This window comes from Astyanax mexicanus, chromosome 4 (genome assembly GCF_023375975.1).
Source record: "Astyanax mexicanus isolate ESR-SI-001 chromosome 4, AstMex3_surface, whole genome shotgun sequence".
Lineage (NCBI taxonomy): Eukaryota > Metazoa > Chordata > Actinopteri > Characiformes > Acestrorhamphidae > Astyanax > Astyanax mexicanus.
The window spans coordinates 45,753,890-45,771,796 of NC_064411.1; the positions used below are offsets into that span (position 1 = coordinate 45,753,890).

Genomic DNA, 17,907 nt, shown 5'->3' on the forward strand with positions numbered 1-17,907 from the left:
TAATGTGTCCAGATTACTGATATGCTATTGTCCCACTCAGACTATGAAGTAAAAACTGTCTTCAGTGAGTAGAATATCAATGCGTCTGTAAAGCACACTTCTTAGTATCTTCAGGCTGGAAAAGAAACACCTATGAAATGTTTCAACCGTAATTCTATTGTCAGCTATATGACGCGTAATCGCTGATGTTAGGAATATGTCCTAGTATATGTCCTCGTCTTCACCAGTCATTTCCTTTTGTGTTCTGCTGTAAAACTGCCTCAGGTCTTCAGACAAGCGTTCTCTACAATAATGTTTTATTCGTAGCTTGTAGAAGCAGCAGCCCATTCACTAATACACAATTATATCCTACCATCAGCACTCTTATTCAGGCCTCGCACTGCTGGATTCTCCAGTGGCCTTCTGATCCAATGCAATGCAATTAGCTGATCTCATTTACGTGAACGAGTCTCTGTGCTTATCTTGTTGCCCAGCCCTTTGTTTTTAATCCAGTGGCTCGACCAGGAAGTCCCACTAAAGCGAAGTGGACTGAATGGAACGTCCCTTTTAATCTAATAATCACTCAGTCTGACTTTACATGCAAACATAAGCTCTTCACCATCATTTTAATTAGTCTCTCAAAATCAGCTCCATTTCAACATACAGATTTACATTCAGACAAGCCATTGCTTAGAGCCTAATCCCATCTCAATCTGTGAGCGTCTTCACAAATTCAATAAGCATAAGTAAGGGAATTGGATTTCGTAACATTTGGACTCTCAGAATGTCCTCAGCTTGAATGCTGAAGATTATTTTATGCTGACGTTGATGGGTTTTTAGTCTCAGTGGCGTAACTAGGATTTAATGTTTATTAGAGCATGCAATGCTACAAAAGTAGGCTTACAGTTCTAGTTCTAGCCTTTGATGTATGGTACAGTCCTTCCTGATTCATTTATACTGGTTTCATAGCGGCATAGATACACTAAGCAAGATTTAAGTCTTGAATGTAAATGAAAATGTGATTAAACAAGTATCTTGTAGTATCCTTTTCTCTATTTTAGATCCATACTTTAGATCCAAAAAAAATTGCCACCTGGATATAATTAAGTAAATGATGTGGGGTTGAGGCTGCAGTTGGTCTGCAGGTTTAGGTTCAGCAACAGTATGTGCTGAAAGAATGAGGTCAGCTGACTACCTGAATATACTGAATATAGACCAGGTTATTCCATCAATGGATTTTTTCTTCCCTGATGGCACGGACATATTCCAAGATGACAATACCAGGATTCGTGGGGCTGGAATTGTGAAAGAGTGATTCAGGGAGCATGAGATCATCATTTTCACACATGGATTGAGAGAGTTCACCACAGAGTCCAGACCTTAACCTCATTGAGAATCTTTGGGATGTGCTGGATGGAGAGGGTTTGTGCAGTGGTCAGACTCTATCATCATCAATGCTGCAAGATCTTGGTGAAAAATTAATGCAACAGTGGATTGAAATAAATCTTGTGACATTGCAGAAGCTTATTAAAACAATGCCACAGTAATTGTGTGTAATAAAAAGGGCAAGCATCTAAAACGTGATGCTGCCACCCCCATGCTTCACTGCTGCTATGGGTTTTGTTGCAGAATTAGTAGTGTTTTGTTTCATCATATTTTCATCAAACAATTTCTGTGAATTTCATCACAGAATCAAAGTTCCATATGTTGTCTCTGTGTTGACAATTCACTGCCAAGACAGCAATAGCACCAAAGCTTTTTAAACAATGAAAAAAGAAGGCATAGAAATAGATCAATAGGGCCACTAATGGTCTCAATAGTGTGTTCAACCTGCCTGAATGCCCTTCAAGCAATGTCTGGGCATGCTTCTGATGAGATAACAGATGGTGTCCTTTGGGATGTCCTTCCAGACCTGGATCAGGGCATCTCTTCCATGCTTTAGAGACTGTGCTGGGAGACACAGAAAAGCTTATCGCAACAGCATGTGTGGATGTGCCATCCAGAAAGGGCCTGGACTACCTGTGCAACAAGAAAAGGCTGCAGGTACTCATACTTCCAGTAGTAATAAGGACACAAGCAAAATGCAAAACTTTCTCAGGGAGACATCTGTGAAAAATATTTCACACTGCTATTCAGTGATAAAACTCTTGCATCTGGACTGCAACTGAAAAAAACAGGAGGACCAGTGAGTTTTTTTTTAGGCTTTCTTGGTCACATGACGTCATGTCAAGTAGCTCCTCCATTTCCACTCACTGTTGTGTGTGTACGCGGATCTCAGTGGAAACGTGCGCCCAAAGTGTAATTACGGTGCGTGGCAGTGGACAAATAGCTATTTTATTGAACGGGAGGTGATGAAACTCAGAGATGTGCATCCGGACAGGACTAAAATTACCGGAGGACCACAGAGTTCAACAAAAAGCAGCAGGAAATTCAGCCTGTAATTTTCTCAGAGGACGTCTGAGAAAAACACACACATGGTCTTTCCAGATGAGAAAAAATTCACAGAGGACCCCCATAAAAGAGAAACTTACCCCAGGACCCCCTGAGAAACTAATCTAGATAGGGATTTAGATGAGGTAATAATCCAACAGTGTATCTGGACTGTGTTTTTCCTTGGTTGAACTCCTATAATCACAAATCTATAGATCTATTTGATAACTGCGCATAATTAATAAACCCACCAGAGTACCGCAAAAGCCACATTACATAATAATATATAACTCTGAACAATGTACTGTAGCTTTCAATGTAATAACATAACAGATCACAGAGCTGATGTACTGAACAAAAAATCCAGAAAAATGTCAAGTCAAGTCAAGTCAAGTCATTATCAACCGCTTCATCCATTAAGGGTCGCGGGGGGGTGCTGGAGCCTATCCCAGCCAGCATCGGGCGGAAGGCAGGATACACCCTGGACAGGCCGCCAATCCATCGCAGGGCAGACAGACACAGACAGACACACAGACACATTCACTCACACACTCACACCTAAGGGGCAATTTCAACCAAGTTCCAATTAGCCTGAACGTGCCGTCTTTGGCCTGTGGGAGGAAACCGGAGAACCCGGAGGAAACCCACGCAGACACGGGGAGAACGTGCAAACTCCACACAGAAAGACCCGGGTCGCCCCAGCCGGGAATTAAACCCAGGCCGTCTTGCTGTGAGGCGGAAGTGCTACCCACTGCGCCACCGTGCCGCCCTCCAGAAAAATGTAATAGTTATAAAATATAATTTAATATAGCTCCTCACTCATTTTTATGAGGGAACATCGAGAAGATCAGCTTCACACTGCATCTGTTTTGCTAGAGCATGCAAATAGCAGTTTAACACTGAAGGAACACTGTAGACTATATAAAAGCTTCAGAAAAAAATGAACATTTAGCCAAATAAGACTGGGCTTTGGGGTGACCTGGGCACTAATGTCTGCTTTTAATACTCAGATTGAATGAGTGATTGAGAAAGAGAGAGAGAGAAAGAGAGATAGAAAGAGAGAGAGGGGGGGTAAGGTTTAAGTGCATTTCAGTAGGTTATGACCACTGTATACTGGGAGCACCCTAGAAGACCTAAAGTCTAATGTCTTGGAGATGTTCTAACGTAGTCGTCGAGCCATCACAATTTGATGCACATCAAACTTATCCCAGAGTGCATTAGGAATTGACCTGGGCTTGGCTTAGAGCCAGCATTAGCCATGGAATTGTGCCAAATGTGGTTTATACTCAGCAACTAAGGTGTTGGCACCAACCAACTGTCCTAGTATACTCGGCAACCGGAAAGTTGGCATGAGCAGTTCAGGCTGATTCCCATATTATACTCGGCTACCAGGGTGTTGGGACATGCAACATTTTAAAATCTGCAACTGTCTCATTATACTCTTACATCAGAGCCAGTTATCATTGTCAGCACAGGCATCTGTTAGCTGATGTATCACAGCTTGGTTGCTGTGCTTTCCTCTGAATGCACGGACCACACAGCTGAAAAAGATGTGGGGTCTGGCTTTACATGTATCAGAGGAGGCTTGCTGCTAGTTTTCATCCTCCAAGTGTTGGAGACAATACTACTGATGATAAGAGCAGTTCATATGAACAAGAATTGGGTCATTACCTGATAAAATATATTTCTTAATCTGTTTTAATCAACAAAAATCAAAACACCTGTGTTAATAAATGATCTAAAGTTCAAGCTTTATTATGAAAGTTCAATACATTTGACAAAATCTTTATTATACACAAGAAAAAAAACAGGCTAAAGTCAAACAGTGAATGCCACTTTAAGCAAAGAGTCAGATGACTCAGAATCTTAAAATAAACAGTGTATGTTAAAATGTTGGCATATGCAGCTTGTGTGATATGATCAGTAACTGGATAGCATTAAAGAAGCATTAATCAATGTCCAATGTCTTTCCCTTTTCTGAAAAATTCAAAACTGTGAAATATATAGAAACTAATAAAATAATACTAATCATTGTGTTGCCCCAAATCTATATGAAAATATAAGTGCTAAAACAAGAGTTAACTTTGGAAGTGCTTTTCCAAAATGGAGAAAATTATTTCAGGCCAGGGGGAAACCAAGCTGACCACAAAACTAGCAGCATCCCTTCTGGACAGGATTGTATGTGCTGTAAATCTGTAAAATAAATATTTCATTCCTTACTGTTTACATAATGAACAAAATAGATGAATATTTATTAGTTTTAGAGCTTAGAAGGGAAAGCTTTGAGTTTCTTTCAGGAAAATTATGCGTAATACTAGTCCCCCACAAATTGCACACTAACACAGGTAGTGACTGATAAACTTATGAGAGCTCACTGGAAAGAACAGACAGTGATACACTTAATAATTCTCACAGCAGCTACTGGTACTTATTAAGTGCTGAATTTTAAATGTTTGTTGGATTAGAATATCTCTGTCCAGGAGATAAATGTTATAGTGGGCATAATTTCCTATCATTGTAAAAAGCTAAAAACAAAATGCCACAGCTAAACCAAGAAGAATATTTAAAGTTCATAGGCAGCAAAATCAGACTGTAATACTTTCTGGAAAAATAGATTATAGAGGCACCTAGGAATATAATGTGTTTGAACAGGGAATAAAAATGTTCCAGTGTAGTTGTGTTGAACTTTTTCTAACCTCTAGAGGTTCTTGATTCTTGAGTAACACTCCTTTACATAAACAATAAACCAAACAATCTCTATGTCACTACTGCATAAAACTTTAACTGTTTGTTTGTTGGCCCCCAAATCTGCACTGCATCAGTTTCCATTTCACTTGAAAGTACACTCAACAACAAAACACCCTGCAAATCTTATCTTATATTGTGTGGATAATGTACCTCTTGGTGCGACATGTGTGTTGCTTTTTATGGCAGGGCATCCAATTGGCATTTTTCAGCAGGATAATGCTCGCCCACACGCTGCAAGAGTTTCCCAATAATGTTTCCAGCAGATTGCAACACTTGTTTGCCTGCCTTGTTAGATAGTTGAGAATTAATATGATCAACTGGGATGCCAGCTTTGACAACCCATGAGTGAGCAGGATCTACAGGCCCAGCTTCAATATCTGTGGGCAAATGTGCCACAGGATGCCAAACAGAACCTGTATGCCTCCACACCCAAACGTATCTCATCTTCTATCCAAGCTAGTGGAGGCCCAACTGAATACTAGCGTCTCTTGTCAATTATACAGACTACCCTTTCACTTTAATAGTGAAATCATTTACACATAAGTATTATAATTACATTCACACATATAGAGGCCCCTACTTTAGCGATCTATAGGCGAGCCGTAAACTGCACAGAGCTTGATTTAGGGCGCGTCATTGTCTCTTTACTATTGTAACGGTGGGAAAAGTATGCTTTTCGCAGCTCGAAACACACAAAAAGGCATGTACTAATTCTCTTAATTTATCATGGATGTGTTTTGGCTGTAACATAAAATTAACCAATCACGGTGCCACTTGCCATTCTGTTTAAGAGCCAGATGTGCTCTGATTTTGCTAGCACTGCCATTCACAAATAAGCAATAAACGTCTGACTGTTGACTGTTGTCTAGGTTATATTCAGTCAATGGCGCACTGAGTTTTTCGTTGTCAAGGGAGTTATATGCTTGAAATTTACCTGAACACACCACATTTTGAGACCACCACATCGTTGCTATTTAAATGACGCAGGCAGAAGGCATGAAAATAGGCTGTTTGCAGGGTGTAAGATAACAATGAGCATAGGGCCTATAATTTTACAATCAATTTCTTCAACTTCTACTTGGTGCGTCACTTTTTTGTTGATGAGTGTACGATCATACAGAATTTGCCACAAACCTGAGTGCAGTCATACCTCACATGAATAGAAATGACATACTGAAATCTGGTTCAACCAAAATTCATTACTCACATTATATTAATTAGAATGCCAGAACTGCCAGACTGTGAATATAACTGACATTGGGAAGCTCACTGTGGGTCGTGACCCTACAGTATTGGGATAGGAAGTACGTTGTGCATCATTAAAGCTGTGATTTTATCACAGGGGTCACAATCTACACCAGTCTGTTGTCCTTGTCTCAAAAGTGAAGAGGGGGTTTAAAGAGCAGCAGACGGGGGGATGCGCTCATGCTGCTGCCTCACATCTTTGGCTCAAGAGCACCTCCACGACCTTGGGGTCAGCCAGAGTGGACAGGTCCCCCAGGTCCTTCTCGTTACGGGCGATCTGCCTCAGGACACGTCTCATTATCTTACCTGCAGGGGAGAGGAGGCGGGGTTTAAAAATATACAAGCCAATACCAGGAGAGTATGACTCCAGTCCTGCTCTAAAGGTACAGAAATTTAGCTAGCGATTTAAAGAACACAGTCGAAGAATAAAGTAACCAGGGAGTAGGAGTACAAGGTAGGTGTTTCTAATAAAATGGCCAGTGAGTGTAAATACAATGTAGTGGTTTCTAATAAAGTGACCAACAAGTGTGCATATGAGGTAGGTGTTTTCAATAAAATGGCCAGTGAACGGAAGTACAAGGTAGGTGTTCCTCATTAAGTGGACAGGGACTGGAAGCACAAGGTAGGTGTTTCTAATAAAATGACCAGGGACCAGGTGCACAAGGTAGGTGTTTCCACTAAAGATGTCAGATGGGAGGAAGCACAATCTATATCTCAGGAAAAAAAAGTTCATATTCATAAAGTTTTAAAAGTTAAAAAAATTAAAATTAAAATCAATATTTGGTGAAATAACCCTGGTTTTTATTCACAGTTTTCATGCAGCTTGGCATGTTCTCCTCCACCAGTCTTACACACTGCTTTTGGATAACTTTATGCCTTTACTCCTGGTGAAAAAATTCAAGCAGTTCAGCTTGGTTTGATGGCTTGTGATCATCCATCTTCCTCTTGATTACAGGTGCTGGTCAACGAATTAGAATAATTTGAAATAGTGCAATCATGAAATTCTTTGAATGCATTTTTTGTGCAGAAAGCAAATCAGGTGTTCACCTCACCTGTCCTACTCGTTAGACTAATCACAGAACTCGTTACCTGGAAAAAAAATTGCTCAGCTGAGCTTTCCAAAAGGCCCATTTAGGCCATTTAACTGTGACACTGTTGTTTTATTGAATTAGAATAATGGAGAAACCGTTTCATTGAATTAGAATAATTTTTATTATAATTACAATCATCACTTTCTCAGTATTTTGTGGCTGCCCCCTTGGCTTGTATGACTGCCTGAAGTCTCCGCGGCATCGATTTGACCAGCTTGTCGCAAGTTTCCGCACTCACAGCTTCCCAGGCAGTGGCGATGTTCTGCTTCAGTTGGTCCAGCGTAGTAGGCTTTCTGTCGCGAATTTTCCGCTTGACGATGGCCCAAAGGTTTTCAATGACATTGAGGTCAGGCGAGTTGGCCGGCCATGCCAAAACTTCAAGCTGTTTTTTAGTGAACCAATCTTTGGTCGACTTTGCCGCATGAGCCGGTGCAAGATCCTGTTGAAATATGAAGTCTTCTTCGCCGAACTGTTCCTCAACAGTCGGAATCAGGAACGTTTCCAGAACATCTTGATATACGGCAGCATTGACAGTCTTCTTGAGGAAGCAGAGTTTCCCTACACCTCGAGCGGACATGCATCCCCAGACCATAACGCTCTGGGGAAACTTGACGGATCTTTTCACGCACTCGTGGTTGTAGGTTTCGCCATCACGACGCCAGACACGAGGACCTTGGTCACCGAAGGAGATGCAGAAGCGTGATTCGTCACTGAAGACCACTTTCTGCCAGTCTTCAGCAGTCCACTCGCCGTGTTCTTTGGCCCACTTTAGCCGTTTCTCCATTTGTTTCTTGTTCAGCATCGGTTTTACTGCTGGAACGCGAGATTTGAAGCCGAGTTCGCGCAGACGACGGTAAGTGGTTGATCTGGAGACGTCAGCGCCGGTCTGCTTGTTCCACAAGTCGGTGAGCTCGGAAGTGGACTTGAACCGGTTGCTGACTGCGATCTTTCTCAGCTGCTTGTTGTCGCGAGCAGAAGTTTTTCGGACGCCGGAACAGTTGGTGCGCTTGCTGCAGTTTTTCTTGAGAGCTTTGCAGACGGAAGACTGGCTGATGCCGAGCTGCTCAGCAATTTTAGTTTGGGTCAAGCCTTGTTGGCGAAGGGCTTGAATTTGAGCCACTATTCCGGTTGAGAGGTCGCGCTGCTTACCCATGATTGATTTTACAACTTAGAAATTTTACTCAACCCTGACTTTATACTGCACAGTGAACACTCTTCACAGAAAACAAAAATTCGAGCATTTATTCTAATTCAATGAAACGGTTTCTCCATTATTCTAATTCAATAAAACAACAGTGTCACAGTTAAATGGCCTAAATGGGCCTTTTGGAAAGCTCAGCTGAGCAAATTTTTTTCCAGGTAACGAGTTCTGTGATTAGTCTAACGAGTAGGACAGGTGATTTGCTGATTTGCTTTCTGCACAAAAAATGCATTCAAAGAATTTCATGATTGCACTATTTCAAATTATTCTAATTCGTTGACCAGCACCTGTATATTCCAGAGTTTAATTTTTTTTTTATTTGGTAAAATCAAAGAAGAAGAGTTCATACCTGAGCGGGTTTTGGGGAGGGCTGGAGCGTTCTGGATGAAGTCTGGAGTGGCTATTGGGCCAATCTTCTCCCTCACTGACAAACAATACATATAAGTTAAAAAAATACACTAAATTCATGTTAATATGAGCATTAAATCCGGAGGAATTGAAATCTCAAGCTTCTATCCTGAGTAACCCTGACCTTTCCTCTTCAGCTCCTCCAACAGTGTGTGGTTAAACTCTCTGCAGTCTTTCAGAGTGACAAAGCAGTACAGACACTCCCCCTTTATGGTGTGTGGGCGGCTGACCACCGCGGCCTCAGCGACAGCCGAGTGCTCTGATAGTGCTGCCTCCACTTCTGATGTGCTCAATAGGTGACCTGAGAACAGCATATTATTAAACCATATTTATATATTTTTTACATATATTCACAGTACAGTGCAGAAGTCTTAGGCCACTCTATAAACGGTTTAAAGTAATTTACCTGGACTGTATAAAATTGTAAAATTATTTATATAGCAATAAAAAGTTAAAGCACCAGATTATTGGATGCAGGATTGTGTAAATGTTGAATATATCAGTCTCTGTGTCTGTGCATATGCTTTTGTGTGTAATGCAGACTGCATGCATGTGTGTATTTATGTATACACTTCATACTGTGGTAGTAATTATGGTATATAAAATGAACGTAAGACATTGCAGTTGGAGCCACTAGGGGGCAGCATTGGTATAAACTTCTTCTAGTCCTACCAGAGACATTGAGCATGTCATCTATCCTGCCTGTGATCCAGTAGTAGCCATCCTTATCCCTCCTGCACCCTGAGGACACAGAGAACAAACCACATGAGCACAAACATACAACACATTCCTGCTGCAGTGCTAAATTTCTGCTACATACTAAAAGATTTCAGTATTAATATTGCATTATTTTATTGCAGTGATATTGATATGCATCATTGTATTTTATTGATACTTTTTTGTGTTTATATTAAAATGTATAATTGTATTGTATTGATACTTGTGTAGGATGTTTAATCACGTACCGTCTCCCGTCACATAAAATCCTGGAAACTTTTTGAAGTAGGTGTTCTCAAAACGCTCCTGATTTCCATACACACCCCGCATAATGCCTGGCCAGGGCTTCTGGAAAACCTGCAATCCATTAAAAAAATCAGCCATATTGAGACTTTTTGACAATGCTTTTTAGTTAATGTTTAATGTAAACATGCACCGTGCAAACACATTTTTATATCATTTATGCAAAGACACTACCTTGCAACCACCTAAAAACACCTTAGCAACCACTTTGCAACAGCATAGCAACACCTTAGCAACCATCTTGCAATCGCTTAGCAACACCTTTGCAACCACCTAGCAACACCTTAGCGCATCAGCTAGCAACAACTTAGCAACACCTTAGCAACCACCTAGCAATCACTTAGCAACACCATGGACACCTTAGCAACACCATAGCAACCGCTTAGCAAAATCTTACCAATCAACACGGATACCATAGCAACATCGTGGCAGCCACCTAGCAACACCTTAGCAACCACCTAGCAACCACCATGGACATCATAGCAACACCTTAGAAACCACCAGGGATAACATAGCAACACCTTAGCAACCACCAAGCAACATCATAACAACCACCATGGACATCATAGGAACACCTAAAAAACCACCTAGCAACACCATACCAACCACCACGGATAACATAGCAACACCTTAGCAACCACCTAGCAGCACCTTAGCAACCACCTAGCAACCGCTTAGCAACCAGCAGAGATACCATAGCAAAAAGCCATGAATCAGCACTGCAATCTCACTCGCAGTTTCTGCAGAAACTGCAGTCTAGTGTTACATTTATAATGTAAAATAACATACAATTTAATCTAAACAGCTACAGCAGTCTGTCTGTAAGGCGTCAGGTCTTCATGTTTGGGTTAAATGTTGCTGATCGGATCATAAACTGCCAAAACAACCCAGCGGTTATGTGAAGGAGGTTACCAGTGTCTTTTATTGAGTGATTAGTGAGTGAATGGGATACTAGTCTACAAGCTAAGGAAATTGGCCCTATGTAACTCCAGATGCAAGGTAAATAATTTATCATCATTTTATATTATGTTACTCAGTTCTTATCTACGTTTTTAATCTGTTCTTTTTTTATAGAATAGCAAAGCTGCTCACAGATCTGTGAAAAAGGATGATTATTCTCACTGACAGTGTAGCTCTGTGTTTCTCACCAGGTAGCCCTCTGCCTCTCCCTCCAGCTCCTCCCCGTGCTCGTTTAGGATGATGGGCAGCACTCCAAAAAAAGGCAAAGTCTGAAAAAAAAGAAATTAGCAACATCAGTGGTATTAATTTCTCTGTGATCAGATCACAGAACAATAACAATTGGTTGAACAGACTTACAGCAGAGCCTGGCTTTAGAGGCGTAGCAGCGGGCAGAGGAGTCAGAACATGACCTCCCTACATACAAAACACAGGATGTTTGTTATTTTTATTATAAATTTAAAAAATACACTTCTAAATGCATTCCATTCAGAAACATAAAAAGTAAGTTGTAACTTTATACATAAAGAATTTTAATAAGCAGATATATTTCTTTTTTTTATGTACACAGAGTCAGCAAACATTTTTTAAAAGACTTCAAAGACCATCAAATAAGCTTAGTATGAGATCCAATTATACTTAAATACTCATTTGTTTGGAAAATGTGAAAAAGTATAATTGTTTTGGAATTAAATAAGAGTTACAGTAAATTGGCCTTTTTTATTTAGAATTTTTAAGTTGGCTTGGAAAAGCCAACTTATTGTTCTTCGTAATCTTCTTATTAAGTTGGCTTGGAAAAGCCAACTTATTGTTCTTCGTAATCTTCTTATTCTACTTATTATTATTAAGTTGGCTTGGAAAAGCCAACTTATTGTTCTTCGTAATCTTATTCTACTTATTATTATTATTATTATTCTATTCGCAAAATTTAATCACTATCTCCTCCTAGGGCTTTTGACGTAGAACCACGAAATTTTGCAGTATCGTAGGACCTATACCCGAATAGGTTGCTTGTGCTTTTTTAAGCGATACATCGTACGGTTTTCGTAAAAACTTCGTAAACGTACGCATTTTTTTCCCATAGGAATGAATGGGGCCAAATTTTAAACGTCCGTATCCGCCACAATTTTTGAGATACGAACACCAAATTCGGCGAGCTTATAGATCTTATCGAGATCTTTAAATTAATAGGAGGTTGCGAAGTGATACGACGTACGGTTTTCGTACAATTGTCGTACGAAGTTTTCCCATAGAAATGAATGGGGGGCCCAGAGTTCCATCTCACACACGAGCAGCTCTGCGCACGGAACCCCTTCTCTCCCCTGCTCCTCCAGTACTGTGAGTGTATGGAGGAGCTGCTGTATGGAGCAGCTATCAGTCAAAAGTTTGGACACCCCGGCACCCCAGCCAGGTTTTAGCAACCACCTATTAACTGCTTAGCAACCACCTGGAAAACGTTAGCAACTGCCTAGCAACCACTTAGCAACACCTTAGCAACCACCTGGAAAACGTTAGCAACTGCCTAGCAACCACTTAGCAACACCTTAGCAACCACCTGGAAAATGTTAGCAACTGCCTAGCAACCACTTAGCAACAACTTAGCAACCACTTTAGAAATTATAGCAACTGCCTAGCAACCAGTTAGCAACCACTTAGCAAACACCTGGAAAATGTTAGCAACTGCCTAGCAACCACTTAGCAACACCTTAACAACCACTAGGAAAACGTTAGCAACCACTTAGCAACCACCTTAGAAACGATAGCAACTGCCTAGCAACCACTTTAGAAATGATAGCAACAGCCTAGCAACCACTTACCAACACCTTAGCAACCATTAGGAAAACGTTAGCAACTGCCTAGCAACCACTTAGCAACCACTTTAGAAATGATAGCAACTGCTTAGCAACCACCTAGCAACACCTTAGCAACCACCTAGCAACCACCTAGCAACACCTTAGCAACCACCCCGGTTACCATAGCAACACCTTAGCAACCACCTAGCAATACCTTAGCAACCACCTAGCAACCACTTAGCAACCACCTAGCAACACCTTAGCAACCACCCTAGATACCATAGCAACACCTTAGCAACCACCTAGCAACACCTTAGCAACCACCTAGCAACCACCTAGCAACACCTTAGCAACCACCCCGGATACCATAGCAACACCTTAGCAACCGCATAGCAACACCTTAGCAACCACCCCGGATACCATAGCAACACCTTAGCAACCACCTAGCAACATCTTAGCAACCACCCCGGATACCATAGCAACACCTTAACAACCACCTAGCAACATCTTAGCAACCACCCCGGATACCATAGCAACACCTTAGCAACCACCTAGCAACCACCTAGAAACACCTTAGCAACCACCCCAGATACCATAGCAACACCTTAGCAACCACCTAGCAACACCCTAGCAACCACGTAGCAACATCTTAGCAACCACCCCAGATACCATAGCAACACCTTAGCAACAACCTAGCAACACCCTAGCAACCACCTAGCAACACCTTAGCAACTACCTGGTATATGTTAGCAACTGCCTAGCAACCAGTTAGCAATAGCTTAGCAACCACCTGGAAAACATTAGCAACTGCCTAGCAACAGCTTAGCAACCTTTTCAGAAATGATAGCAACTGCCTAGCAACACATTAGCAATCAAAAGTACAACCAAAAGTTTTACAATTTCAGCATTTAAATAAGCGTTTTTAGATTTCAGTGTTTAATCAAACGTTTTTAGATTTCAGCGTTTAACCAAACGTTTTTAGATTTCAGCGTTTAATCAAACGTTTTTAGATTTCAACGTTTAACTAAACGTTTTTAGATTTCAGCGTTTAACGAAACGTTTTTAGATTTCAGCGTTTAATCAAACGTTTTTAGATTTCAGCGTTTAACCAAATGTTTTTAGATTTCAGCGTTTAACCAAATGTTTTTAGATTTCAGCGTTTTTAGCATTTAGCGTTTAGCCAAAAGTTAACAGCATATCAATGACTCTTCACACTCTTCAGACGGAAAAAGCTTAGCAACCATTTTAACTTTTTAACGTTATTAGCGTTCTTTTCCAAGCCAACTTAAAGTTCGTTCACGAACTTTACCTTTTCTAGTTATTATTATTATTCTCTTCGCAAAATTTAATCACTATCTCCTCCTAGGGCTTTTAACGTAGAAACTCGAAACTTTACAGGATCGTAGGACCTATGCCCGATTAGGTTGCTTGTGCTTTTTGAAGCGATATGTCGTACGGTTTTCGTAAAAACTTCGTAAACGTACGCTTTTTTTTCCCATAGGAATGAATGGGGGAGAATTTTGAACGGCCGTGAACGTCACAATTTTTGAGATACGAAGACGTAATTCAGCTGGTCTATATAACTTACCGCGTTCTTTCCGAAAATATGCTTTACGAAATGATGCGACGTACGGTTTTCGTACAATTGTCGTACGAAGTTTTCCCATAGAAATGAATGGGGGGCCCAGAGTTCCATCTCGCACACGAGCAGCTCTGCGCACGGAACCCCTTCTCTCCCCTGCTCCTCTAGTACTGTGAGTGTATGGAGGAGCTGCTGTATGGAGCAGCTATCAGTCAAAAGTTTGGACACCCCGGCACCCCAGCCAAGGCTTAGCAACCACCTATTAACTGCTTAGCAACCACCTTAGCAACCACCTGAAAAACGTTAGCAACTGCCTAGCAACCACTTAGCAACCACCTGGAAAACGTTAGCAACTGCCTAGCAACCACTTAGCAACTGCCTAGCAACTACTTGGAAAACGTTAGCAACTGCCAAGCAAACACTTAGCAACTGCCTAGCAACCACCTGGAAAACGTTAGCAACTGCCTAGCAACCACTTAGCAACCACCTGGAAAACGTTAGCAACTGCCTAGCAACCACTTAGCAGCTGCCTAGCAACCACCTGGAATATGTTAGCAACTACCTAGCAACCACTTAGCAACCACCTGGAAAATGTTAGCAACTGCCTAGCAACCACTTAGCAACTGCCTAGCAACCACTTGGAAAACGTTAGCAACTGCCTAGCAACCACTTAGCAACCACTTTAGAAATTATAGCAACTGCCTGGCAACCACTTAGCAACCACATGGAAAACGTTAGCAACTGCCTAGCAACCACTTTAGAAATGATAGCAACTGCCTAGCAACCACTTAGCAACACCTTAACAACCACTAGGAAAACGTTAGCAACTGCCTAGCAACCACTTAGCAACCACTTTAGAAATGATAGCAACTGCCTAGCAACCACTTAGCAACCACATGGAAAACGTTAGCAACTGCCTAGCAACCACTTAGCAACCACTTTAGAAACGATAGCAACTGCCTAGCAACCACTTAGCAACACCTTAGCAACCACCTGGAAAACGTTAGCAACTGCCTAGCAACCACTTAGCAACACCTTAGCAACCACCTGGAAAACATTAGCAACTGCCTAGCAACCACTTAGCAACCACTTTAGAAAGATAGCAACTGTCTAGCAACCACTTACCAACACCATAGCAACCATTAGGAAAACGTTAGCAACTGCCTAGCAACCACTTAGCAACCACTTTAGAAATGATAGCAACTGCCTAGCAACCACCTAGCAACACCTTAGCAACCACCCCAGATACCATAGCAACACCTTAGCAACCACCTAGCAACACCTTAGCAACCACCTAGCAACCACCTAGCAACACCTTAGCAACCACCCCAGTTACCATAGCAACACCTTAGCAACCACCTAGCAATACCTTAGCAATCACCTAACAACCACTTAGCAACCACCTAGCAACCACCTAGCAACACCTTAGCAACCACCTCAGATACCATAGCAACACCTTAGCAACCACCTAGCAACACCTTAGCAACCACCTAGCAACCACCTAGCAACACCTTAGCAACCACTAGGAAAACGTTAGCAATTGCCTAGCAACCACTTTAGAAATTATAGCAACTGCCTAGCAACCACTTAACATCATCTTAGCAACCACCTGGAAAATGTTAACAACTGCCTAGCAACCATTTAGCAACCATTTGGAATATGTTAACAACTGCCTAGCAACTGCTTAGCAACCACTTTAGAAACGATAGCAACGGCCTAGCAACCACTTAGCAACCAGTTTAGAAACGATAGCAACTGCCTAGCAACCACTTAGCAACCATGTGGAATATGTTAGCAACTGCCTAGCAACTGCTTAGCAACCACTTTAGAAACGATAGCAACTGCCTAGCAACCACTTAGCAACCATGTGGAATATGTTAGCAACTGCCTAGCAACTGCTTAGCAACCACTTTAGAGACGATAGCAACTGCCTAGCAATCACTTAGCAACACCTTAGCAACCACTAGGAAAACATTAGCAACTGCCTAGCAACCACTTAGCAACCACTTTAGTAATGATACCAACTGCCTAGCAACCACTTAGCAACACCTTAGCAACCACTAGGAAAACGTTAGCAACTGCCTAGCAACCACTTTAGAAATTATAGCAACTGCCTAGCAACCACTTAACAACATCTTAGCAACCACCTGGAAAATGTTAACAACTGCCTAGCAACCACTAATCAACCATGTGGAATATGTTAGCAACTGCCTAGCAACTGCTTAGCAACCACTTTAGAAACGATAGCAACGGCCTAGCAACCACTTAGCAACCAGTTTAGAAACGATAGCAACTGCCTAGCAACCACTTAGCAACCATGTGGAATATATTAGCAACTGCCTAGCAACTGCTTAGCAACCACTTTAGAAATGATAGCAACGGCCTAGCAACCACTTAGCAACCACTTTAGAGACGATAGCAACTGCCTAGCAATCAGTTAGCAACACCTTAGTAACCAGTAGGAAAACATTAGCAACTGCCTAGCAACCACTTAGCAACCACTTTAGTAATGATAGCAACTGCCTAGCAACCACTTAGCAACACCTTAGCAACCACTAGGAAAACGTTAGCAGCTGCCTAGCAACCACTTAGCAACCATGTGGAATATGTTAGCAACTGCCTAGCAACTGCTTAGCAACCACTTTAGAAATGATAGCAACTGCCTAGGAACCAGTTAGCTACACTTTAGCCACCACTTGGAAAACGTTAGCAACTGCTTAGCAACCACCTAGCAACCACTTAGCAACCATGTGGAATACATTAGCAACTGCCTAGCAACTGCTTAGCAACACCTAAGCAACCACCTGGAAAACGTTAGCAACTGCCTAGCAAACGCTTAGCAACCACTTTAGAAATGATCATAACTGCCTAGCAACCACTTAGCAACCATTTTAACTTTTCAACGTTATTAGCGTACTTTTCCAAGCCAACTTAAAGTTCGTTCACGAACTTTGCCTTTTCTAGTTAAGTTGGCTTGGAAAAGCCAACTTACTGTTCTTCGTAATCTTATTATTATTATTATTATTATTATTCCGCGCTCAAAATTTAATCACTATCTCCTCCTAGGGCTTTTGACGTAGAACCACGAAATTTTGCAGTATCGTAGGACCTATACCCGAATAGGTTGCTTGTGCTTTTTTAAGCGATACATCGTACGGTTTTCGTAAAAACTTCGTAAACGTACGCTTTTTTTTCCCATAGGAAATGAATGGGGGACAACTTTGAACGACTGTGTAGGTAACAATTTTTGACATACAAAGACAAAAATCGGACGGTCTATAGAACTTACCGCATTCTTTCCGAAAATTTTAACGTTTTGACGATACGTCGTACGGTTTTCGTACAAATGTCGTACGAAGTTTTCCCATAGAAATGAATGGGGGGCCCAGAGTTCCATCTCACACACGAGCAGCTCTGCGCACGGAACCCCTTCTCTCCCCTGCTCCTCCAGTA

At 41.5% G+C, this 17,907-nt stretch overlaps 1 protein-coding gene across 1 annotated transcript in view; it reads right to left on the minus strand.

The window, feature by feature from the left end:
• Positions 1 to 4,135: 4,135 nt before the first annotated feature.
• acss2l (acyl-CoA synthetase short chain family member 2 like) overlaps positions 4,136 to 17,907 on the minus strand; it is a 39,891-nt gene continuing 26,119 nt past the window's right edge. The window contains exons 12-18 of the mRNA XM_022678970.2: positions 11,440 to 11,496; positions 11,271 to 11,351; positions 10,068 to 10,176; positions 9,775 to 9,843; positions 9,227 to 9,403; positions 9,044 to 9,118; positions 4,136 to 6,708 (exon numbers count right to left, since the gene is read on the minus strand). Coding sequence (XP_022534691.2) covers positions 6,581 to 6,708; positions 9,044 to 9,118; positions 9,227 to 9,403; positions 9,775 to 9,843; positions 10,068 to 10,176; positions 11,271 to 11,351; positions 11,440 to 11,496 — 696 coding nt within the window. The 3' untranslated portion in view covers positions 4,136 to 6,580. The remainder of the gene's footprint in view (positions 6,709 to 9,043; positions 9,119 to 9,226; positions 9,404 to 9,774; positions 9,844 to 10,067; positions 10,177 to 11,270; positions 11,352 to 11,439; positions 11,497 to 17,907) is intronic.